This window comes from Verticillium dahliae, genomic scaffold, assembly GCF_000150675.1.
Source record: "Verticillium dahliae VdLs.17 supercont1.2 genomic scaffold, whole genome shotgun sequence".
NCBI lineage: Eukaryota > Fungi > Ascomycota > Sordariomycetes > Glomerellales > Plectosphaerellaceae > Verticillium > Verticillium dahliae.
In genome coordinates, this window is record NW_009276916.1 from 2359828 (window position 1) to 2384020 (window position 24193).

Genomic DNA, 24193 nt, shown 5'->3' on the forward strand with positions numbered 1-24193 from the left:
TCGAAGAATCCCAATAATCCTTTGGAACTTTCGGAACTTTACAGCTGCATCCCCAACACGTGGCGCCAACTTAGGCGTCGTTGTGTTTGCTAGGGTCTGTGGAACGCAGACGAGAAGCTGGCTGCTGTCGCAAATCATGTCGCGCCTCACCTGTGGAATGTCCAAGATGCAACCAGCGACGGCGAGCCCGAGATATCAAACATGCGATGATGCTCAGTGTTGCGAACTGCGAAAAGTGGCTGATACGGCGAGGATGCATTGTAGGCACAATGCACGTGAGCGCTTGAAACCGAGAGCCCGTGTTTGAGTTGAGGGTCGCATCATTTGAAGCCAGTCAGACTCGCACTTTGTACGGGGCGGGAGATGAGCAGGCCTGGGTAATGTGAGACGTGCGTTTGCTGAAACAAATTGCGGCTGCAAGGGCGGATATTATGCTTTTGGTGCTTCATCAGACATTTATTGTGCTGCAGCATGTGGCCAGCCCAGCGTCAGCTCCGATGCAGCCATTGCTTCTTGCAGAATAGGGGTTCTGTTATGCTGCAATGCAAGATGGAAGGGGCAAAGGGTCGCCAAGGTGTTGCATCGCCGCCCACCGACGCTGGCCGCAGAATCGCTAATCTGGCACGGAATCGGCAAACGCAGCGAGATCTCGTATTATTCCAAACGGGACACGCGGGTAGGGATACATGTGGAAGGCTTCCAGAAGGCAGCCCGAGTGGCACATTGTGGCACGGTGGGCTTTTGCCGACGCCGTCGGTATGGTATGGCGGGCGTGTTGTGCGGATACGCAGACGATGAGCGCCACTAGAGCAAAATGCTCGGTCGTGTTGGCCTTTGTTGCGGATGTTCGATGGAGCACTGGACGAACAAATCAACGAGGACGACTTAGGCCTGGTCAGCCCTGAAAAGGCTGGATGGGGACTGCAGACGCCTGATTTGGTGGTACTCCATTGCATCATGCAAAAACCGAGTCGTACGCGTATGCTCTCGCTCCGCTTCGAAAAGGCCAGCGACATGGCTGAACTCACGTCATGAGTCTTCATCCAGGACGGCCGCCCGAACTGGAAGAATTTCGTGCGTCAAGTGGAGGCTTTTCATGGGACAGCCGAATGACTAGTGCTTGACGTGTGGTGTCCAAGCGGAGAAGCCTGGATGAGTCGGGCAACATGAATCGTAATAAATCGGCCGGCGTCGTCCTCTTGATGGAGGGGGAATCCCGCTCTGGGCCGCGTCTCCGTTTGATGTTGGTCGGTGGTGCCATCTCGTCGATCTCAGACAAATGGCCAGAGCCGCCTTAGTCGCAGGAGTAGGGCGAGAAGAGGCGACAAGCAATGGATGAGGCACAGAAGGAACGGCGACAGGGAGAGGGAGAGAGGCCACTGAAAGCCGCGTGGTTCGATAAACACACGTGGAGAACAAGGGTGAGGAGGGTCCTATTGGATGTCGCAAGCGATGGGCAAGATGCAGAAGCAATAGGTCCCTTAGGTATCTGTTGGTCGGCAGCTAGCCGTCTTTGATCGTCTCCAGTTTACAAACGGGCTTTTCAGCTGATAATGCGGGCAGTCGAGAAGCCTTTCCCTCTGGGTCCCAAAGGGGTTTGTGTCCCCGTCACTAGGGGTTAGCACGCAATGCATGGGCTGCATGGGCTGCATAGGGCGCTGGCGCTTGGACGCCTTTCCCCAAACCAGCGCTGCGGCTCCTGGAAGCCCCAGGTGCTTGTAGCACTTGGTGAGAGAGGATCAAAGTAAACGAGATGGGCGAGCTTCCACCGGAGCCAGCCGTAGCAGTAGTGTTCCAAGAGTCTGGATAAGTAGCCCGGATTGATCTTGCCAAGTGACACGGCATTTGGCGTTGAGAAAGGGACCGGCGTCTATCTGGCTCAATTGGCGGGGACGCTCCAGAACGCCAAGGGTTGGATATGGATGCAAACCTTAGGATCTGTAGTCTCGTTGCGTGTAGTGGAGATCTTTGCCGACCTCCTCACAGGCAGAGGTATCGAATCTGAGTGCGACGTGCCTCTCATGTCGGAGGGGCTGTAGCCGGGCCTTTCCAAGGCACCATACGCTTGCGAGAGCTGATCGAGGTTGATCAGAGCCGATGCTGGGCAATCACGGATGGGCGAGATAGGCTGGCCGATGCCCGTTGACATGGACAGACTTGACAATGGGAATGAGATGCGGTTGGTGGATAATGCAGATTTGGGGAGAGAAGACCAATCTCCTCCTCGGCCCTGCATGCGCAGGACCAAGCTCAAAGCCCGGAGGCTGTGGGAGAATGTAGAATGCAATCAATTGATCAATCTGCGCTTGACCTTTCATCTCGCTGTAGGCTGGTCAGTGTGGCAGGAGGTATCAATCAGGAGGCAGGCACGAAGTACGAAGCAGGAGGCGCGAAGCACGAGGCAGGAGGCAGGCTCATCAAGGAAGTACCTAGATAGGGAGGCACGAGGCAAGAGACGGGAAGGTGAACCTTGTTAGTCGACGCCCACCCACCCATATGTACCTCTCTACCTGTCGGTACCTGCCACACCAGTAACACGAGCCAGAGACAGGTGCGGCGTGCCGCCCATGTGGATGAGGCAGCAGGAAGGCGCAACCCCATTCTAACCCACGCCTGTCCACTGATTGCCAGGCGTCCACATGAGCCATTGGCCAGCGCGCGGCCTTTGCCTCCCCGTTTTGGTCTCTGCCGTCGCAGCTAGCTGACGGGCGCTCCGACGGTCTCCAGACTCTTCTTACTCTCCCTCTCTCTGTTCCTCGGCAAGGTACCTACCGTACACGCCACGTAGGCGTCCCTCTGAGTCTCCATTCCCAAGTCGTTATGTCGCCCTAGAACAACTTAACTCACCCACTAAAAAAATGGATCACGATCACCGTCGACTCAGTGGGATCAATTCGTCTTTTTTTTCCCTTGCCCCCCTGGCCCATCCATTGCCCCGTTCTCCAAACCCTCTTTCTTCCCAGACGCCGCCCAAGCCGCCGGGAAACACGCCCTTCTCCATCACCAACCTATCACCTTGGCCCTCTCTTCTGGAAGCTTTCTCCCGTCTGCTGCCCGCCACCAATGCGCATCATCTCTTGACCACGACGCCTGAAACCTGTCACTTTGTCCCCTTTGTCTTCCGAGACGCCACCGTCATCCCCCCCTTTTCCTCCGAAATCGATTCCTGTCAGCCGGCCAATTTACCATACCTGGCCGTCTATCAACCGAATCAACCACTGGGGCCCGACCATCAGGCTCTGCACCGTGCTACTGTCCCAGCCGGTACACTGCTTTGTGAAACCACCCCTGTCCCCTGTCATACAAGCCTGCCGGTTCCCACCCTACCACCCTGCCACCCTGCTACCCCCCTCAACCCCCCTCCACCTGCAAGCGTGAGGTCGGCGTGGGAACATTGGAGGTACGACACATTACCGAGCTTCCAAGGCTCCATTCTAATTCCCTATCAAGGAGACAGCCACCGAACGCACGCCCACGAGAAAGAGAGAGAGAGAGAGAGTGGGTGATGAAATAAAATAAGGCACAATCAACTTGGACTGCCTATCTACGATATCCATGGTCGATGGCGCCGCCGACGCTACGACCATATAGCACACGTCGCCCTTCCCTTAACATGGCGCTTCATCTTGCTGCCGCCTGCTTCGTCTTTCTTTCGTCCTTCGTCCTTCGCCCCTCGCCCCCTCGCCTCTTTCGTCTCTAGTCCCCTATCGACTCTCCATATTTCGCCTCGCTATTCGCTTTTCTTGCGAGCCAGCCTTTCAACTGCTCTGCGGATCTTGTTTCTCCAACGCCCGCAATAAACCCCGATCATCCTCCTACCAGGTCGGCCACCCGAACCTAGCCTGCTTTAGTGTGCTTTGGCCCATCGTTTCTGATCTTCTCACCCCGGCCGTTTATTGTTCACGCCCACGCCGTCACTCGAAGCAATTGGACCCTGCTCCGCACTCTCCCATCCCCTGTCAAGGCCCGAACCAGCTGACTGCGACGACTCCACTCCCTGCTTTCGACTTCCACTCCACTTCGTCTTCTGCTCGCCCCTTCCATCTCGACACCGACTTCCTTGGACGATGCTGTTCAATTGATCTCGAATACGCCCTGCCCTATGATCGAACCCGAAGAACCCAGGCCACTACCGATACCGACAAGAGCACGCGCGAAAGTCCCCCATAGCTCGCCATGGGCAACAGTCAGGGCAAGCCCGTCGACATGGACGGCGAAGGTACGCAGATTCTCGCAAACCCCCCCTCCCCCTCATTCTTTGCCACTGCAGAGAGGCTGACTTTGGTGCTCTCTTCCTGGTCGACAGTGAACCTCAACCACTTCCGTCTTCTTCGAGTCGTCGGTCGAGGCGCCTTCGGCAAGGTGCGCATCGTCGAGAGGAAGGATACGAACCTATCATTCGCGCTGAAATACATTCGGAAAGACGAAGGTACGGCACCCTGCCTGGATTCGAGACACGGCTGTCGCTTGCCGTCGGCACCCTTCCTTCCCGCATCAATGTCTTTCCCGTGCTGACTCTGATCTCTCGCTCAGTTGTGCGCTCTGAGAGCGTGCGAAATATCATCCGCGAGCGACGCATGCTCGAGCATGTGAACCATCCATTCATTTGCAACTTGCGATACAGCTTTCAAGATATAGAGTACATGTGAGATACAACGCGCTGTACTGCGCACTCAACACCGAGGCTGACCAAGCTGAAACAGGTATCTGGTTGTCGATTTAATGAGCGGTGGCGATTTGCGATTCCACATCTCAAGGAAAACGTTCACCGAGGATGCAGTGCGGTTCTGGATCGGGGAGCTCGGCTGCGCGTTACGCTACATTCACGGCCAAGGCATCATACACCGAGACGTCAAGCCGGACAACGTCCTACTCGACGCAGATGGTCATGTGCATTTGACGGACTTTGTGAGTTTCTGAACCGACACGACAGGTGCTGCTTGATTACTGACATGTGCACAGAACGTTGCGTCTGATGTCATTCCTGGCAAGGTGCTGACAAGCAAGTCGGGCACGTTAGCCTACTTGGCACCAGAAGTCTATGCTGGCAAAGGCTACGATGTTCGCGCAGACTGGTGGTCCTTGGGCGTCTTGTTTTACGAGTGTATTTACAACAAGGTTTGTGATATCATTCCCCACAGCCTGTGTTGAGCTTCTTCTTACTCACCTTCACGCAGCGACCTTTCGATGGCAGCTCTGAGAGCACCCTCAGCAACCAGATCCAGTCTGCGAGCCCCAAGTATCCTATCACATCGCCGCCTGTCACTCTTCCGTGTTTATACGCCATCCGCGACGCTCTGGAGCTAAATCCAGACAAACGACTAGGGTGTACCTGGGAGAGCTTTATCAACCACGAGTTTTTCGCCGTGCTTAACTTTGATCACTTGGAGCAGAAGCGAATTGACCCCGTTTTCGTACCGGCCTCGGACAAGACAAATTTCGATGCGACTTATGATCTGGAGGAACTCTTGCTTGAAGAGGCACCTCTCGAAGCCCGAGCTCGCCGCCAAAAGCCACGAGAGCGTCTCAAGGAGGATGCGTCAGACAAGGAGATCAGAGAGGATGAGTTGTATCGCATGATCGAGTCCGACTTCAAGCCCTTCGACTACACCGTCGCGGCGTACAAGAAGTACGAGCTTGCTGTTCTTGCCGGCGCCGGCGCTGGTGCTGGTACTGGTGTAGGTGCTGGTACTGGTGCTGATCTCAATAGGATGGCGGAGCAGGCTGCGATGAACGGGTGCCTGAACGGCGACATGAACCAGGCACAAGCACCTCAAGCCTTGACTACAGACGAAGCGACGCCAGCTGCGATGGCGAATATCAATGGCGGAGCCCAGCAGCAGCTATACCAACCCGCCATGCTACAAAAGACGCCAAGCCGTGAAAATGGACAGGAAACCGTGCAAGGCGCCAGAAGTCGACCTGCTTCTGTGGTACCGCCACCAGCACCACCCATTCCCCAGCATTCTGGAGACTACGCGAACCAGAGAGCGGCACCGCCAACTGCAAAGAGGATCACGAGCCCGGCGGGTGGCGTCCAGGTAACACTCGACGGTGGTGGTAGCTGGTCCGATCTGGCCCGGCAGGACGCCACGCTTCCTACTGATGCAAATGCTGTCGGCGACAAGATCGAAGGCTCAGGCGGCGTTTTTGGCTTCTTGAGTCGCAAGAAAGGCCGAGGCCACAGCCCGAAGCCCAAAGAGCGAGGTGTATTGGGCAAGGAAGGTGCCCGTGTTGTCATTGGCTAGAGACCTCTGCGACGATCCTCAAGAGTTGACTCGAGCGACCCTGGCTGGGAAGTGAGCCAGCTGGACGAACGGCGCCATGCACGGTCCAGAAAGCGCAAGTCGGTTGTTCCTTACTTTAGACTGGCCGCACCACGAACGTTGCCTGAATCTTTCGTGCCTGAATCCCGAAATATGGCGTGTCACTCCGAGGGCCATGAGGCTTGTCAGCCCCCGACACGACACCTCGCAGCCTGCGCAAACCGCCTACTACTTGGGGGATATCGAATCCCTCCGCGGCCCACGTGTGCCAGGCTCCCGTGCCAAAGGAACTCTCCTCCACCACCACGTGCGAAGCAGGACCCGACTCGAAGACATGGCCGGCTGTTTCTCAAACAAAGCAACGACGCTGACGAATTCATGTTCCTCTCCTTCAACCTCGTCGTCAATGGCGTTTCTCCGCCGGCTCGGGGACCAGAAGGCAGATGAGCCCGCGAGGCTTTCCCCCCTTCCTTTTTCTTTTCTCTCCAGAATTGGGGTTTCCGGTATAGACATTAGCACGGCGAGCTTGCCAGTGTACAAACATTTGTTGAAATAATGAGGAGGGCGGATGGTGAAATCGTCCTGTGGAGAACGATAATTCCGCGGCTCGCCTGACCTCGTTATGCTCGAGTCATAAGGGGCGGCCTGCCACAGGACGACGTGCTGGGCGGGTTGGGGGTGTCAGGTGTCGACATGAGCAAGGAGACGATATCTGATCTTAGAAAGCATTAATGATACCTCAACATGCATTGCCAGCCAACTTGCCGTCACTTCGGCTTGTGTCGTATTCGATCTTGGGTCTCGTGAACGGAAAGTTCAACAACCAGCTACTGCTCGGGATTCCTCCCTGTATGCAGATATCTAGGGCCTGTGTGATTTGACGCGCGTAGCAACGATAACGAGATGCAGCCACCATGTTTCGAACGTTCGATACTCTTGGTCTCATCTCGAGTACCAAGTTACATGTTCTTGTTATTTTGTAAATTTGTTATGACCAACAGGACTTGTGTTACTCAATACTGTGACATTGCGCAAAAATCACAAATCACCAAACCCCCATCCCCTGATATCATCAAAGAATGAAAATTTTCCCCGCCACTGTCTCCCACAATCAAAGGAAAAAGAAGAGTAGGGGGGGACGTCCGCCTTCAGACCATGTGAGAATCGAGGCTATCAATTGATGCCGCCTGCCCGTAGCATACCTACCATACCAGTCTCAACCCAATCTCTCAAAAGAAGACCGTTCGCCCCATCCATGTTCCTTCCATCTGTGGTATTCGGTCGGTTCGGGCTCTTCTTGAACCAGGGACCGCCATTTTCATCCAATAAGCAGAAAAAACGCCGTTTCGTCATCAGACCATCATTTGCTTGTTACTGCTCCGCATTACCAAAGGGCCTTTCCGGCTGCCGCTCCTCAATGCTGGCTGGCGTTGACGGGCGCAGGGGGGTCGACACATGCCGCATCCTTGCCCATCCATTTCTGAACCACTTTCTGGAAGTCTGTTTCCGAGACGACGGGACCTTGGCCGGAGCACTTGGCCTTCTTCTGCAACTCGGAGCAAAGATCATCGAGGTCAAATTCGCCGTTCTGAACCTTGGGACAGTTCTGTAGTCGTTCCCTGCAACGTCTTAGTCAGTTACTGCTTTTGGTGGTCACTGGGCATCTTTTCAACTTACCAAACCTTGGTGCAACCGTAGTTTGTTTCGATCTGATCAGGCTTGGCCACCTCATCGTCGGCATTGTTCGCCGCGTCAATCTGATCGATCAAGTTGTTGCTCTTCTTCGAAACAGCCGGGCTTGGGGCCATGTTGTATGGCATGAAGAAATCCGTGTCGAGAGCATCATTAAAGAAACTATCGTCAAACGTTGCCGTAGGAAGCACAGTATTTTGTGTATCGCGGTAATCACCGAAAAGTTGGGGGTCGAATTGACCACCGTTTTGCTGAGCAAGCCAGTCAAAGCTGATGTTGTCAACACTCGCGAAGTGGCCAAAGTTGCTGTTGCTGCTGTTGTTGTTCTGATCTGTGGTCAATGCTGTCTGCTCTTCGCCAATGGTCGTCATGGTTTCAACAGGTTTGAAGCCCATAGGCGACTGGGTGAACGGCTCAGGAGATGTCCCGCATGACGAACTGGGGCCAGCGTTCGACTGCGTTGATGATGATGGAGAGCTGGTAGCGGTGCCATTGTTGAAGCTGTATGGGTTGGAATCAACGCTAGCGCGCGATGTTGACATGGAGCCCCGTGTGATGGCAGGGTTGAAGAAAGACGAAAAGCTGGAAATGTCATCCTTGGGCAGTGCATTGAGATCGGAACCAACGCCAAGAGGACTTTCGCTGCTCGACTTTGATTGAGGCGGGCTCATAGGCTTGCGGGCAGAAGATTGGTGAGGCGAAACCGATGCAGTCGAGTTTTGGGGAGAGGCCTTGGTAGCAGCCGGTGGTCCGGGCAAGACGCCGAACTTGGGGAATTCAAATTGGAAGTTCACATCATTCAAGTTGCCAAGGGCAGGCGCGCCGAAACCAAGACCAGTCGTCTTGTTCTGTGAGAGAGATCGGCTGTTCATGGCGGCGAAGCGATTCTTGTACTCAGCCAACTCAGACGTCATCTTGTCGACTTGGGAGCGAAGTACAGAGTTCTCGTTGTTGGCTGCCTCGGACGCTTTCTGAAGCTCATCGACCTTGTCCTCGAGGTCTTTGAGATGCTTCTCCTTGCGTTCACGGAAGGCTCGCTGGGCAGCTCGGTTTTGAGCCTTTCTCTTCTGTAGACCACCTTGTCAGCAGACGAGCAACGAAATGATTTGATCCACAGCCTATCTTACCGAACTGGGCTCTGAAGTCAGAGGCTTGCGCCCGGGCTTCTTCGCAACCTTCTCCGTGCTCTCACGTCTCTTGGCGTCATTGCCAGGAGATTCGTCGTCGTCGTCGTCATCGTCAGGGTGAGCCCGCTTGTCCGAAGACTCGCCCTCGTTGCCACCTGTCTTGGCCAGGTTAGGCAAGTCGCCAATCATGGAAGCCTGGCTGGTGTCCGCGAATTCAAAGTCGAAGCTCGAGTCGCCAAAGTCATAGTCGTAATTGTCGAGATAGGGAGTATCAGTGGAACGTTTGATTCCGGCACCTTGATTGGGGGATGTTTGAAGAGAGGTGGGTGACTCGGACACGTGTTTGACAACAGGCGAGGGATAAGACGCTTGCTTGTTGGAGTTGAGAGCGGCGAAGAGAAGGCTCTGTTGTTGCGGAGTCAGGAAGAGGTTGTTTGACCCCGCTTGAGCGTTGGTCGAAGCCATCGCGTCTCTTGAGAGGAATGGACGGTGGTGTATAGGCGTGGTAGTGACGGGGGTCAAGTTTTCAATGCAATGCTTGTGCGACGACGCGCAAAGAAGACTGGGCCGTCTGGAGCCAGAAAAGGCAGGACCAAACGGCGACAGAATTGACGATGATCGGGTTGTGTGAAGTGACTCAGTGAGCAGCCACTCAGGTCAATAAAATCGCAGAAACCAGGTGTGATGGAGGTGTCCACAATTGAGATGTGCCGTAGACTTTGACTGTATGGAAGCCCGGCAATTTCTACGATGAGAAATATGCTTGACGGTCGGAATACTTGATGCAAATGTTGGGTGCAAGTCGCGGTTTGGAGAGGTGACGGAGGCAAAGAAGGGTCCAGGTGGGGGGGATGGATATGGATGCCTTTGAGGTGCAGATGTCTGCCTGGGCGCGCGGGAGGACTAAGGGAGGAACGAGGACAGATTTGTCGACCTGCCTCTGGATTCTGCACGTCCAGATTCGACAAGATTCGGCGTACGGTTGGGCTGGTGCTTGGGGGGCCACGGACGAGTTTGGCATGCGACGGCAATGTGGAGGGAGAAAGACGGTGATGTGGGTGGACGGACTGGAATCGCATCGAGAGGAGGGGAAGAAATCCAGACGGGCCCCTTCGACGTCAATTTGTCAGCCTGTGCACTGCCAGGCAAAAATGGAGGGGCAGGGATTTGGGCTGCTTGGGGGAGGAGGTGCTGCTCCCGGAACTGGGCTTGCCTGGGCGGGCGGAGGTGGGAGGGAAGGAGGAAGGGGCAAAGGGGGAAAGAACCTAGGTAACTACTGTACCTGCTACCTAACCAGGATGTGTGGGTAGCGCCATTGGGGATCAAGGGAATCGAGACACGGCAGGCGCGGCCTGTTCGGCACCTGCCAGGATCCAGCCGTCTCCCCAGCCAACTCAAAAGCCAGTCCTGTCCCTGACAACTGTCGAGGGCCCCGTCTCATCAGCTCTCACGTCCCTATCCAACATTCTAGGGGGCGTCTGAGCCCGAATATTTGCCACTTTGCCCTGTCCTCCCCAATGCATCAGCAGCGCACTGAGGAATTGGCTCTGAACCGTCACTGGCAAGCCGCGTCGATCCCAGAGCTCAGGAGCGATCGAACTGTTGAGGTGGAAGCGCAGATAAGGTACTCCATGCCATGGTGGCAAGACACCAGACCTCCCAGACAAAGCAGCTACGGCCGGATTATGCCCCGACCCCGATGGCGGCGACTCCGTTCCGAGTAAAGACGTGGAGATGACTCAGGACCCCATCTCAAGTACCACATGCCTTACCAAACACAGCGTGCTGGAAGCCAGGCCGTTACCGCTCTAGCGTCGTTGCACCTCTCCAGCTGCTGGAGCCAGCCTGCCGATGAGAATCCTGACCATCTGTCATTACGCCCTTCGCTCACACGAAAGTACCCCCCTTAGACCAACGGCGTACTTAGCCTTGCGCATTCGTCATCCTCATCTACCACGTGCTGCACGTCGTGTGCAGACAATGTCACCGTATGGGTTATGCGTCTGGTGACCTGACTGATGAGGAGCCGGAATGCCCCGTTGCGGTGGGGAGATCAGTAGAAATGCAGCCACCGGCTCAAGACGGGATGATTTCCTCGGCATCAGCCGAACCTGAGTCTGTCGAACAGCCAGGCGTATCGACATCATAAATCCATCGGCATCGAAACGGTATGTTCTCACCAACGTGTAAAGCTGACATCAAGACTCACTCGATGCATTCTTGAAACACAATGGAGCTCCTTGCTTGGTCAATAGCTCCAGGTAGCCAGTATCCCATAGGCCTAGCTAGGCTGTTGTTCTAGCCGAGTAGCGAACAGCTTAATCCCGATGTCTCCGTTGCCGTTACCGCCGTGATCCTTCTAAGGCTTGCGCCAGAGTAACGTATTTCCCCGATCAAACGACGGGTTGAACGGACTGCGACCCGGCGAATGGCGCAACCCCTTGCATGGACGCGACACCCCGCACACGTGATCTACCAACAGCTTGACCTCTTCTGTGGTGACCAGTCATCCCTACAAAACTGGTGCTATCCGGGTCCCTCCGGGGCAAGATCTCAGCCTCCACCAAATGCGCCCTTGACTACACGCGGTATAAGCTACCTAATTGGGTAGGGATGGCGGTGAATCGTTACATATATACTCGTCGTTTCGATAGAGCAAGGCAAAATATACCCAGCTGCCAGGCCTTACAATTTATCTTAACTAGTGTGGAGGGGAAGGTTTACACGTCGTTGCGTGCCCGGCGGATCGTATATACACTCATTTACAATCTAATTCTTTTCAAGCGACACTGCGATCTAGGCTGGCCGTAAGTTTCAAGGCATGTCCACGGACCACCAGACAGGGGGATATAGGTTCATCCCCTACCGGTTTTCCGACCACCACAGTTTGAGACGTCAATTAGAGATGACGTCGTACTATAACAGCTATCAAACACCTCTTCCACCAAGAGTCAGTTGGTCAGCAATCTTCGACGTCGGAATCCGAGTTCAGACCGTACGATAAAGACCGTCCCTCATATAACAGGACGGCAGAGCAAGAGAAGCTTTGTCAACGTTGCGAAATGGTTACCGTGTTGCTGTATTTTAACGGGGCTGGCTGAGTTGCTTTGTTTCTACATTAAGCTGTTGGGGTTTCCCATGCTAGTTTCAGTGTCTTCTCATCTAGGGAGCTTAGTGAAACCTGCAAACCCCCAAGCTTGACTGCGACTATGATAAGCACCCACCATGTCGTACGAGTGGGCAGGAACGGCGACGCGCAGTATGGCACGTTGAAAGTCGCCTGGTGCCCCATCGATAGTGATGTCGACCAGAAAGTTCAGGTGACATCCAAGGCGGGTCAAGCTCGTGGTCTACGTGGCCTGGCTCAACATGAATTGGGATTGTGGTCGTGTCTTGGCCCAGTAGGCGTCCCGTCTACATGCGCTCCAGGGTAAGTGCGAAAAGGATTGAATTAGGTAGGCACTTGCCAATATCTTGCGTACTCATGTGTTCTGTACGGCACTGACCGAAGCGTGGTGGTTGATTGTTCGCGACCTGGGATCAAACGGCTCGGAAGCTCCAGCTGCGGACGGGGCGCTAGCTGGGTTGGTCTAGCGCCATTGGTGGCTGGAAACCAGACAACCCCGCTTGGTTCTCTCTGGAGGTCACGTCAGGGGACCAGAGCCTCAAGCACATTCTATTGGAAGTGCATGACAGCAAAACAATCGCCGGGCGAGCTCACGGAAACCAAACCAAAAGCTTTTGTTACCCTTGTGAACCTTCTCGAAGAGCTAGCTCGCAGTGTGAACACCATGGATCTCGCGTACGACCAGATCAATCAGGATGCTTATCCGAAGGATGACGACAAGAAGGACGGCGACAAGAATGATGGCAAGCCCGAAGTGAGCCTGAACGACGACATTCAGGAAGCTTACAAAGCTCTCGCCAACAGCCCATGGGGCGTTAAGCTAGGCGGTTTCCTTGGGAACGCTGTCAAACAGGTGCGCAACCTCCCCATCTTCCAACGTCCCTCGCCGAAGGAGGGCCCGAGGATTCATGATCTGACGCGGGAGACCAGGGCCAGTCAGTGTACCGCGAGGCTTCGAAAGAGGTTACTGAGCTGGGACAAGATGCTGCAAAGGGCCTCAGCGGACTCCAGAGCTCCATTATCAGCCAGACACGGGCCCTCACTCTCGACACGACGACGACACCGCAGGAGGGGGAATCATCTGGGATCAAGACAAAGGAGGGCGACGACAAGGGAGAAGCGACACCTACCAAGGCCCGCGCCTCGACATCAGAAGATACGCTGAGCAACTCCGAGACGTACCTGTCGAAGATTCGCGCCGAGGCTGCCAAGAGGTTGAAGGATCTGCAGAAGGCCGAGGATGCCGCCGACGAGGCGCTGCTTCGTTTCGGCACCAACATCTCCAATTTCCTCAAGGATGCCGTCAGTATAGCACCGCCCACGGAAGCAAGCAGCCAGAGCAACACGGTTCTCTTTGAGAGCAAGGACGCGCAAGGGAAGCGTGTCATCCACACCTCGCGCCAGGACGCACAGCTGCACGCTGTCCACACAAGCCCCGAGAGCTTCGCTAAGGATCCCGCCACGGAGGAGTTTAAGACTTGGGCGAAGACATTTGACGCCGAGAAGAAGACGGCAGACATTGCGGAGGATCTTTCCAAGTATCCCGAGCTCCGTTCTACGATGGAGAAGCTGGTGCCGGATCAAGTGCCCTATGCCGAGTTTTGGCAGCGGTACTACTTCCTGCGTCACGGTCTCGATGCTGCCGAGACAAGGCGGCGAGATCTTCTCAAGGGTAAGTTGGATACTATCTAAGAGGCTATGGATTTATGGCTAACAGAGCGTGATCAGCCGCGTCCGCCGAAGACGAGGTCGGCTGGGACGACGACTCGGATGACGAGTCTCCCCCGGCCAAAGCAGAGCAGGAGAAGTCTGAAAAGGCCGAGGAGAAGCCCAAGATCGCGAGACCAGCCTCTGTGGAGTCTTCGACCACCATTCACCCGTCCACAGCCGCTTCCACCCTTAAGCCCGCACCCGAGTCGCGTACGTCGAACGACGCGAAGTCCCAGGCCGATAGCGAGGCGAGCTACGATGTTGTGGGTGCCCGTTCAGGCGTTGCCAGCCAGGCGCCCAGCAGCCCGAAGGACTCTCGCAAGGGCGACGACAGCGACGAGGATTGGGAATAAAATGCGTGATCGAAGTTTTGGGTTCTGGCGTTCCGGAGAGGCGGGTGATTTCAGGGGTTTCGTTTTTGACGGCCGTTCAGGGCGGCAGCTTGTGAATACGTGGGTTGTTTCCTCGCTCGGGACGCACTCGGTCCATACTCCCAGTTCTTGGTCAAAATCATTCGCTGTTTGTTGTTTCATGCTTCCTGTCTCGTCTACCTCTTCCTCGACACCGTGGTAAAGCCATCCTCGTCCACCTCTGGTGCGGGCTTCTCCTTAGGAACCTGTACCAGCTGGGGCGCCTCATCCATGTTGACGTCTTCGTCGTCGTCGGAGTAGTCGTCGCTGTCGTCATCATCGACCTCCTGGTTGGGACTCTCTCCTTGGGCGACCTGGACCTTCTTGCCCTTCTTGCTCTCCCACTTGCGTTGCAGCTCGATGAGATCGTCAAACTTGCCCTTGGCGCAGTCGGTGCGGAACTTGATGATGGCCTGGGCGACATCAAAGCCGGACTCGTCGTCAATGTTGACCTCAAACTCGTCGCACATGACCTGAAGGAGAAACTCCTCCACGTATTCAACATCGGGCTCCTCCTCGGCGGCAGCCGCTGCGTCCTTGGGGGTCGCAACGCCGTTGACAACCTTTTCAAACGGCGCAAACAGATCGACGACGGCACCGGCGAACCAGTCGCGCTTGTCGGAAGAGGCCTCGCCGCCCCAGTTGTTCTGGACGGACAAGGTGAGGGCGGGCCACGTGTGGAGGGAAAGGGCGACGGCTTGTTCAAAGTTGTTTTGCGCGGCGGCTGTTCATATTGGTCAGAGATTGGTATTACAAAGATGAACTGTGAAGAGAATGAAATACCTGCGGTCAAAGCCGCCGGGGCACCGTTCGAAGCCATGACTACTCTTTGCGATGGTCGGCCGAGTGGTCAGTCTATGTGTTGGAGGGGCATTATGCACGAGGAGGGGTGACATTTCGTCGCTGTCAGATAGGAAATCTTTTCTGCGTGCAGCGATGCGTGCGGGCGCTGGATAGCACTGTGATTTGTGCACAGTACGGCTGAGTGCGGTGGGGGGGACCTTCCTCAGGCCAAGACAGGGACTCCCTTTCCCCGCAAACGGATTCGGCTCCAGGGGAAAGGGCCACTGGCTGCGGAAGAAGAAGGTGCCCGTGAGTCTTCCCTGCCCGGCTGGGGGCAGGAATCCGTTGGCATGTGCGCCAAGAAATGACATCACTAGACCCTGGGGCCAAGATGGGCTAATAACATGAGGAAATGCCCCTAATGCTGTTGGCTCTCTTTCTGGAGCACGAGGCAACTGGACTTGTCTCAATTCCCATCGCCTGCCCCGAGCTCTGAGCTTACTCCCACGATAAGCTTCAAGGTCTCCAGCTCGGCGCGTCGCCCATGGCAGCTTGGTTCGCCGTATCACAACCTCACACGACAACGCCTCCGACAGCGACACAACCACGAACCAGCCCACGATGAACCCACTCAAGCTCAATACGACATCTGTGTCATTGGCCGTGACGCCGACCGTCGTCTCCACACTCTTGTCCCATGTGTGTAAACCCCCGACTCCAGAGGCTGAATCCCACATCCAAACACTCGGGGTGGACGGTCTAGAATCTCGTCCTTCCTACGAGAGGTCCCACTGACACATCTTGGCTTGCAGTACCTCAACCGTCAGCCTCTCAAACAGAAGCCCACCGCCCACTTGTCCTACGACGAAGGCCTCCACCTCGTCAGGTCCTTTCTCCAGTTTGCCTCTCACCATACCGTGGAAGAACTTCAAGCGTTTACCGCACAATGGGTACCTCATCCGCAATGGGTGCGGGTTGACGAGATCACAATCGCCGACCAGCTACTCGAGAAGGCCGCCGCGTTACTCCAGGCCGAGTTGGGCGAGGAGGGCATTGCGCGAGTCGGCGGCCGTCAGTGGTGGCAATGGAGGAGGCCGAAAAGCCCGCTCAAGGCCGAGTGGATCGAGATGAAAGCGCACTATCAAGAGCGCAAGAAGAATGGAGATCCCGGGAAGCGCGTCATGCTCTACGTCCATGGTGGCGCTTACTTCTTCGGAAGCGTCGACGAGCACAGGTATCAGATGCAGCGTCATGCCCGGAAGCTCAAGGCTCGCGTCTTTGCGCCGAAGTACAGACTGGCGCCGCAGTTCCCTTTTCCCTGTGGGTTGCAGGATTGCATCGCGGCGTATCTCTACCTCCTCACCATCCAGGAGCCGAACACGATCATCCTCGCAGGCGACTCAGCCGGTGGCGGCATGGTCATGTCGATGCTCTGTACCCTGCGTGACCAAGGCATTCCTCTTCCTGCTGGCGCCATCCTCATCAGCCCCTGGGTCGACCTGACACATTCCTTTCCCAGTGTAGCGGGAGATACGCCGTTCGACTATATCCCCACGTCCGGGTTCCACCACAAGCCATCGCGGGCATGGCCACCGCCCAACGAGGACGACCTGGCCATGATGGAAGAACAAGCTGCGAAGACGAAGAAGGGAGTCAAGGGTGCTGCGAAGCCAAGCACGTTAGAAGCCAAACAAGGAAATCCGTTTGAACTGGAGACACCCGAAGGGCATGATGCACAGGGCGACCCGATAGCAAAGCCTGAGGCTCCGCTCGAAGCCGACGTGCCGAAGACCTCAGTCCTGCTCTCCGTCACCATTAACGGAAAGCTCACGACCGTCAAGGATCAGATTCAGGTGAGCTGGGCCTGTATTGACACTAAGAACTGTTTGAATTGACTCTTCTCCAGATGTATACCACCAACCAGCTCATTGACCACCCACTCGTCAGCCCCGTCACGCAACCAACCCTGGGAGGCCTTCCGCCTCTGCTCATTATGGTCGGTGGCGGCGAGGTTCTTCGTGATGAACAAATCTATCTGGCTCACAAGTGTGCCAATCCCACCAAATACGCTCCACCAGACGAAAAGATGAACGATGCGGATCGCGAGAAGCTCAACCGGTACAAGCCAACAGACGTTCAGCTGCAGGTGTGGGATGACCTCTGCCATGTCGCCCCGACTCTCAGTTTCACAAGACCCGCAAAGTACATGTATCGATCCATTGCCCAATTTGGGGCGTGGGCTCTCGCCCGAGCTCAACAAGTCGAGATCGACATTCTGGACGATGATGACATCTCGGTCATTTCTTCCTCTGGCAGCGATACCGACCAGCCACAGCCAGAGTGGGAAGCTCAGATTGAGTCTGCAGCTGCGTGCAACAACCCCCTTAAAGCCCAGATTGGGAAGGCCGGAGACACTCTGCCTCCTTTCAAAGGGCACATGATTAGGCAAAGAGTTACGCGACACGGAGGCGTGTATAACCTGGAGGCGCCTTCCGAGCTCGCCAGCTGTACAATGGACAAGAGGGACATTGGGGTCGCCAAGGAGATCCCTGTCCGGAGATGGCTCGAGACGAAGGCGCGGTGGGACAGCAGGTATTCGAGCGCGAAAACCAAAGTGCATCAACAGATTGTCAAGGATATCGCGTCCGGCTTCGTCGGTTGCGATGGCGAAACCCCTCCACCAACCGCCTTGGCAGGTCGTAGGAAGGTTTCCGCAGAGCAGGTCGACAATAAGAAGAAGAGAAGTCTTGGTCTCGCATTGTGGTCGCTTTGGGGCTCAAAGCATGACGAAATGACAGTGGAGAGGGAGCAAAAGGCTGACCAGCGGGACGCGGTGGAGCAAACGACCGCAACACAGGCTGATCGCGGCGTGCCAATGCCGTCGAATGTCGACGGCGAGGCTGATGATGCTACACTGGCACCGCCTACTTCACCAGGTCGCCCAAGAAGCAGGAGTCGTACTGTTGTCGACGAACACCAAACCTCACAGCAAAGTGAGCTCGACGACAGGGTTGCACCGGTCGACGCACTCATCGAGCTAAGGCGAGAGGCGGGGAAGAACCAGCGGGAGGAAGCGGTTGTTCGCGGGAACGACGCTGGATCTCCTGGCATGCTTAGTCCCACGCATGTTCCAAGCACCGTGGTCGCTGGCAAGCGGCCCTTTATCGATGGATATGCAATGCCCTTCAGCCTCGGGAAAGATGCGGACACTGCTAGCATGTTGACGCTCCAGTCCACAGCAGCTGGGCCGAACGTCAGGCCGATGAGTCCTCTCCGAACCATGAGCAACGGGACTGACGTTTCGGATGCGGCGCAGAACGCTGAAACAAGTGCAGCAGTCAAGAGATTGCCGTTCCGCCTGGGCCACGACGCAGAGACAGCGAGTATGATGACTTTGCAGTCGACGGCGCCGGCTCCTGACGCGCGATCCGTCAGCCCAATACCGCCTACAAGTGCTGCCGATGCTGGCACAAGGCCGGAGCCCGAGGTGGAAGTCGCAGGCAAGCGGCCCTTTGTAAATGGACTGGCTGTGCCTTTCTCATTGGGTAAGGAGGCCGACACGGCGAGCATGATGACTCTACAGTCCACGGCACCTGTCCAAGATGTGCGCTCTGCTGATCCCATGCCTCCTGCGGCAGACAAGGGCACGAACTCACGGCCTGTCTCGGAGCATCTCGATGCTGCCACGCCCATGGCGGCAGGTCCTGCATCTGCTTATGCCACGCCCATGGTAGAGTTGGGCAGGCCGCAGATGGAGAGGGATATGTTTGTGACAGCCGCCGAGGATTTGCCCATGGCAGCTTCTGCGGGTAGGTGATATAAGACCTAGACAAAGACTGGCGCAAAGCCAAAGAAGAGTAATAAGTAATATTTAGGTATTTTTCGCTTGTCTAGGATCCTGACTTGTGCTACCGCCGTACCTTATCATGACGCTTTCAAGCTGTAGGGTGCTCCCGATGTACATCCTCGACCTCGGTCTACGTGTTGCACTCAATGTGAACGGTCAGCAAGAGTTCATGTTGTACATGTTGATACATTTCTCCAAAAGGGTATACAGCTCTTCCAGTAGAGCCGAGCTCGCGACCAACGCGGTGTTCCGCAGCGTCGCCCATGCTAGTCTGTGCCTCCCTCTTCGTCGGGATGACCGCGGACTTTGTGTGTATAATTTTACATCATCGTCTCTCCAACACCTGAATTATGCTGCAAATCACCCCTATGTCCTGCCGTTCTGCAGCTTCCAGCTCTCCAGGTACGCCGCCGGGTTCCTCGGGCCCTCAGCAGTGTCGTACTGTCCGCGGACCTTCCTAATCGTGTTCCCCACAAACGGGGTAAGCTGTCACACTCGTCAGTCTCGTATTCTCACAGCCGCGCTCGCTCGCAGCGAAGTTGCCCCCTTGTTTCGGCAAGATCGCCCGCGCCGGTCGTGGTCTCGGGGTGAGGGGCCGGCAAAGAGGGAGGAAGGGGCCAGGCGCACCTTGAAATCGGCCTCGAACAGCCTCTCGGGCACGGCGAAGGTGCGGACCTTGGCCCAGTCGATCCTGTAGCCTCCGTAGCGGGTGTGGCTGCCCATGGAGCCGGTGCGGTTGCCCTTGTAGAAGCCCTTGTTGACGTCCTTGGTCGTGAGGCGGAGGTGGCGGTAGCCGAGGACGCGGAGGGAGGCTGTGGGCTGCATGATCGGTTGGGCGGCGGGTGGTGACCCCTTTTTTGTGGTTGATGGCGATGGGGAGTTCGTGTACGGATATGCGCGCGGCTTGCGGTCGTTGATGCGAGGGGAGATCGTGTAGGGGCGGGTTTCGTTGGGTGTCAAAGTTGGTACGTGGTTTGATGCTCGGATTGAGGCTCTGGGAAATTTTGGGGATGCGCTGCTTCGGGTGGGTCTAGCGGTCTGTGCACGGACCATGTCGACGTGCGCCCATCGGAGAGCACTGCGACTCCATGGCTTTGCACACACTGCTTGAGACGGTAACATTGCTGTCCTTACTTACCTACCTAGAGATGGTAGCATCAATTGAACAGACTGCCGGCATGAATAGAAAGTGGCTCGAGGAAGAGTGAAGCTGAGTTCGACCACCCGCGATCGCGAGGAGCTCGTAAAGTCGCCCGAACTGGAGAAACTCAATAGCTTCACCTTGGTAGCCTTCAGCAGACGGAACCACGCGTTCTTCGAAACCTCGAGCAACTCATGTGGTACATTTTGTTACTTAATTACAGCTGCTACCGAATACTCGCCATTTTTTGTTGTCCTCGAGATTGCCTCGCTCTCACAACAAGCACTCTCTGTCCGCCGACTCCGCTCTCCAGCTCACGAGGTTCCCTTCGTGGTAACACCATCTTGCGTTGACTGCTCTGTCTCCTTCTTCGTCCTTGTCAGAACCTCTCTCAGCGTCCTGCTCTTCTTCTTCTTCTCGAACAACGGCTTGTGTTCCGTGTGGATGCTGTGGTCGTGCTCATAGTCGACGTGGACAAAGGCCCGCTCAACGTCGCCTAGACCTGCAAACCGAAAGTCAGCAACCGGCGATGAGGCGCGTGCCAGAAGAAACAGCGTCATCGGACTCACCTTCGACCTTGCGCTGCAATTCTTGCGCCACATCGTGCGAGATTCGAAGTGGCGTGTCCTCGTCCATGACTACGTCAATCTCCACGTAATACCGCTGTCCGGCGTGATAGGCACGGCACTGCTTGTACGTCAGAATTTGGCCACTGGCCTTACTACTCGGATGAGCGCTTACGGTGTCGACCTTGACGATGCGCTCGTCGTGGTTCATGGACATGTAGACTAGCTTGGAGAGGAAGGCCCTCGGCGCCGACTTGCCGACGAGAAGCCACACTTGCTCAAACGCGTTTGAGACCCAGGAGAAGAGAATGAGGAGCGCGATGAGGATGGCGCCGAGCGGGTCGAGGTACCACACGAACCTGTTGCCCACGATAGCCATGATGAGACCGAAGCTGTTGACGGCAATGTCGTTGCGGTGGTCGATCTGCTGAACGTCAGCAACACAGCACCACCCGTCGGCGTTTGGTGAGACTCGGGGCGCGGGAGACGCACGTAGAACACGTGAACAGAGGGGTATTTCCTGTACGCGAGGCAGTAGAACATGAGGCTGCCCTTGGTGAAGATGGCAACACCGATGAGGATGATGGGGACTAGGTGCAGGGCTTCTGAATCGCTCTCGCCCTCGGCCAGGCGTCGCCCGGATTCGATCTATTTGGCGAGTCAACATTTTCAACAGCATCAAGCACTTCGCAGGCCTGATGCGACGTACCAAAAGCTGCACCGCGACAGTTGTCATCAAGCAGCAGAAGAGGATGATGCCGATGGTCTCGATCCTGGTTCGTCCCTGTTGCGGAGTGAGCATGAATGACCTCGCTTCAGGTTCGCGCCACATACCACGGGGTATTTGTACACACTCGGACGGACGGCCAAGGCCGAGGTGACGAGCATCACAAGGGATGACACAAAGTCCATCTGACACGACCTGTTAGCTGCGAGTGTTTATTCTAAACGGGACAGGCGGGACTCACAAAGGCGTCGGTGGCCGTTGCAAAAAGCTATCAAACAATGAGTCGTGTACCAGCAAGACTACATCGAAATAGGATCATACCGCAAGCGATCCAGTTGAGACGGCTGCATACAGCTGGATGACGAAGAGGAGAAAGTTGAGAACAAACGAGGCCCAGATGGCGAACTGGATCTTGGGTTGATTCTTCTCATCTTCCTCGACCTTGAGACGTTCCTCGTCATCGGCTCCGAGGAACTGGTCGATGAGCTCGTTCTGGCGCGTGTAGAACTTTGTGAGCTTTCGCTTGTTCCCCTTGGGGTGGTCTATGGCCATTTGTTTCTTGTTGACATTATCGCGCCGGTGGCGGCCAAAGTCCATAGGGTCAGGGCGGTTAATCATACCCGCCGTGGATGATTGGACGGTGGAGACGTCAGCATCGCCCACGATCGCGGGGGTGATCTTGTCGTCGGATGCTGTCGCCAGTGCTGGGATGATAGCCTCATCTGGGGCAGAGCCGCCTTCACCATGATCAGTACATGGCCGCCGTATCTGCGTTTGTGGCTATGCTGGGGCTGCAATGGGTACCAAGAGGCGATCGGCAAAGGAGAAAGTTGGGGAGCCGGTGATCTCGAGTGCGAGACGGCAAGCAGAAGCGAGGCTCAGACGACAGGGCAAGACGAACCTGATGGCCGGACAGGGTTGCTCTCAGGCTGTGCTGAGGACGACATGGTAGAGATATGAGACAATGCTTACGAGTCGTCGAAGTGGCTGTGGGTTGGTGCGTGTGATAATGCTAGGGAAAGAAAGGTCTGGGGAGATACATTTCACACGCTTCAACAGCAGCAATGATATATCAGACACACAGCATACACAAGCACAGCAAAAGGCCTCCAGCCATCTCGCTTCGCCTGTTCGGAGAATTTGTTCCAGTGTGGTGAGCTTGAGGCACTCCTAGCAATGCGACATGCTGGATTCAAGGAGGTTCAACACATACAAATCTCCGAACAAGGGGGCCTCGGGAGGGGCACCTCAGGGCTGAAGCACGGAATCCAGGTTTGCCCTTTCATCCCAAGATGGGATTTTAGTCTTCGGATTCAATGCTCCTCGGCCAAACCCCACCAAGAACCGCAATGGCCCTCACATGGCGACCATGCCGTCCGACGTCAAGTTCTGTCGTCCCAGGGTCGAGGCGCGAGGAGTGGTTGGAGTCAGGGGACTGGGCTTCTATTTCCGGTAAGGACCAAGTGTAACCGACTGAGGCAAGCCGTGTCGAGACTATCCCTCTCAGGGATTAGCGCGAGGCCCAAGACCTCGTCCCGTCTTCCCCCAGAGACGGAGATAATAGACCCCAGCTTTCTTCCTCTTGTCGTACTTGGCATCAGGTCCTGGGCCTCCTGTCTGCTGGCTCCTGGCTCGCCACAAGGCATGGATGACGACGGCGATCAGGGATTGGGCCCACGTCCGATGCCCATGCAGCGCCCAGTGACTGGTGCACCATTCGTTTCAAAACTGTGCCAGAGGCTCAAGAGCCGCGAATGCCTTCACTCGATGGAACAGAAAGTGATCGATAACCGTCAGCTATACCCATCCCACACCTTACTCGAGCAGCTGAAAATGAGCAAAAGGAAAAGTAAACATTCGACGTTCGTACTGCCTAAGTTTTCAGTCATCCGCATGAGGTACCAACGAGAAGAATGGCTAGTCACGAAAGACCTGATGCGACCGCAACACAACCATCAATGTGTCGCCGCCCTGCCCTCATCTATCGGAACTCGGCTAGCAGACGAAATTGATCCTTCATCCAATATGGCGATTGCGGACCATAGTCGCAGGCCCAAACTCTGTCCGTTCCCTGTGGTTGACCTGAAGGTTCACCAGATGGTTTTCTTATCATACGTCTTGGCAATACTGTGACCGTCGCAGCTATGACAGGGCAACCATTAGAAGAAGATCCCTTCTGTCGGCCTCTTGGCATGGGTTTCGTTCTGCAAGATTTCCAGCGACCAGCTGTCTCGGCCACTGCACTGCCCTGATGCCATCTCAACCCAAAGCCTCTCCCCGCCCCCAGACAACCCGCATCCGCACCCGCACCCGCATGCCCACACAGCCCTGAACCCCTTGCTGAGCCTTGGCTGATGATGTTTACGCTGCACAGCTTCCCTCCTAGCTCGTCTCATGAATTCACAACTGCCGGGCTTTGGCGGACGCATGCTGCATTAGTGTTGAAACGAGCCGTTGGCTCTGACCAGAATTGTGCTGGCATATTGCGGCAATCTGTCCAAGATCTCCGGTTTCACACCTTTATTTGAAATAGGCGTCTTGCTGCGGCGAGTTGATCGCTTCACGCCGAAAGGCTCTTCCCTTGAGGCCCCCTGGTCCCTTTTCGTCGACCGGGGCCCTTGCATCGTTCCGACTCTGGACCCCTGGCCCCCCGTTCTTTTCCTCCGTTTGGCGAGGCCTCGACCCCCAGCAGCGTGCCATGCTCTATTTTGGGTGATACTGTCCTTCGTTTTTCTCGAATCGGACTGGACCCAAGCCCATATCCGGCAAAACATGCTTAGACGGACAGTCTCAACTT

The 24193-nt window shown here is 55.8% G+C and overlaps 7 protein-coding genes across 7 annotated transcripts; 3 read left to right on the top strand and 4 right to left on the bottom strand.

The window, feature by feature from the left end:
- Window positions 1-4176: 4176 nt before the first annotated feature.
- Window positions 4177-6248, top strand: VDAG_01587 (protein kinase C; the record flags this gene model as incomplete). Its single annotated transcript, XM_009650473.1, has 4 exons — window positions 4177-4429; window positions 4781-4908; window positions 4963-5118; window positions 5178-6248. 4 exons carry the CDS (start codon window positions 4177-4179, stop codon window positions 6246-6248), a joined length of 1608 nt encoding a protein of 535 aa, XP_009648768.1.
- A 1432-nt stretch (window positions 6249-7680) lies between these two features.
- Window positions 7681-10087, bottom strand: VDAG_01588 (Chap1; the record flags this gene model as incomplete). The annotated part of the gene is made up of 3 exons (XM_009650474.1): window positions 9086-10087; window positions 7944-9025; window positions 7681-7885 (listed from the first exon to the last, which is right to left on the bottom strand). The coding sequence occupies exons 1-3, from the start codon at window positions 9548-9550 to the stop codon at window positions 7681-7683; spliced, it is 1752 nt and encodes a 583-aa protein (XP_009648769.1). The 5' UTR covers window positions 9551-10087.
- A 2663-nt stretch (window positions 10088-12750) lies between these two features.
- Window positions 12751-14452, top strand: VDAG_01589 (BSD domain-containing protein). The gene is made up of 3 exons (XM_009650475.1): window positions 12751-13065; window positions 13143-13884; window positions 13941-14452. The coding sequence occupies exons 1-3, from the start codon at window positions 12877-12879 to the stop codon at window positions 14273-14275; spliced, it is 1266 nt and encodes a 421-aa protein (XP_009648770.1). The 5' UTR covers window positions 12751-12876; the 3' UTR covers window positions 14276-14452.
- A 17-nt stretch (window positions 14453-14469) lies between these two features.
- VDAG_01590 (pre-rRNA-processing protein TSR2) lies at window positions 14470-15152 on the bottom strand (the record flags this gene model as incomplete). The annotated part of the gene is made up of 2 exons (XM_009650476.1): window positions 14470-15056; window positions 15116-15152. The coding sequence occupies 2 exons, from the start codon at window positions 15150-15152 to the stop codon at window positions 14470-14472; spliced, it is 624 nt and encodes a 207-aa protein (XP_009648771.1).
- Window positions 15153-15736: 584 nt separating this feature from the next.
- On the top strand, window positions 15737-19000 carry VDAG_01591 (acetyl-hydrolase; the record flags this gene model as incomplete). Its single annotated transcript, XM_009650477.1, has 3 exons — window positions 15737-15814; window positions 15928-16968; window positions 17022-19000. The coding sequence occupies 3 exons, from the start codon at window positions 15737-15739 to the stop codon at window positions 18930-18932; spliced, it is 3030 nt and encodes a 1009-aa protein (XP_009648772.1). The 3' UTR covers window positions 18933-19000.
- Window positions 19001-19328: 328 nt separating this feature from the next.
- VDAG_01592 (uncharacterized protein) lies at window positions 19329-19787 on the bottom strand (the record flags this gene model as incomplete). The annotated part of the gene is made up of 2 exons (XM_009650478.1): window positions 19329-19448; window positions 19590-19787. 2 exons carry the CDS (start codon window positions 19785-19787, stop codon window positions 19329-19331), a joined length of 318 nt encoding a protein of 105 aa, XP_009648773.1.
- A 630-nt stretch (window positions 19788-20417) lies between these two features.
- Window positions 20418-22343, bottom strand: VDAG_01593 (cation diffusion facilitator 1; the record flags this gene model as incomplete). The annotated part of the gene is made up of 6 exons (XM_009650479.1): window positions 20418-20605; window positions 20673-21093; window positions 21379-21591; window positions 21638-21664; window positions 21718-22133; window positions 22298-22343. The coding sequence occupies 6 exons, from the start codon at window positions 22341-22343 to the stop codon at window positions 20418-20420; spliced, it is 1311 nt and encodes a 436-aa protein (XP_009648774.1).
- Between the last annotated feature and the right edge of the window lie 1850 nt (window positions 22344-24193).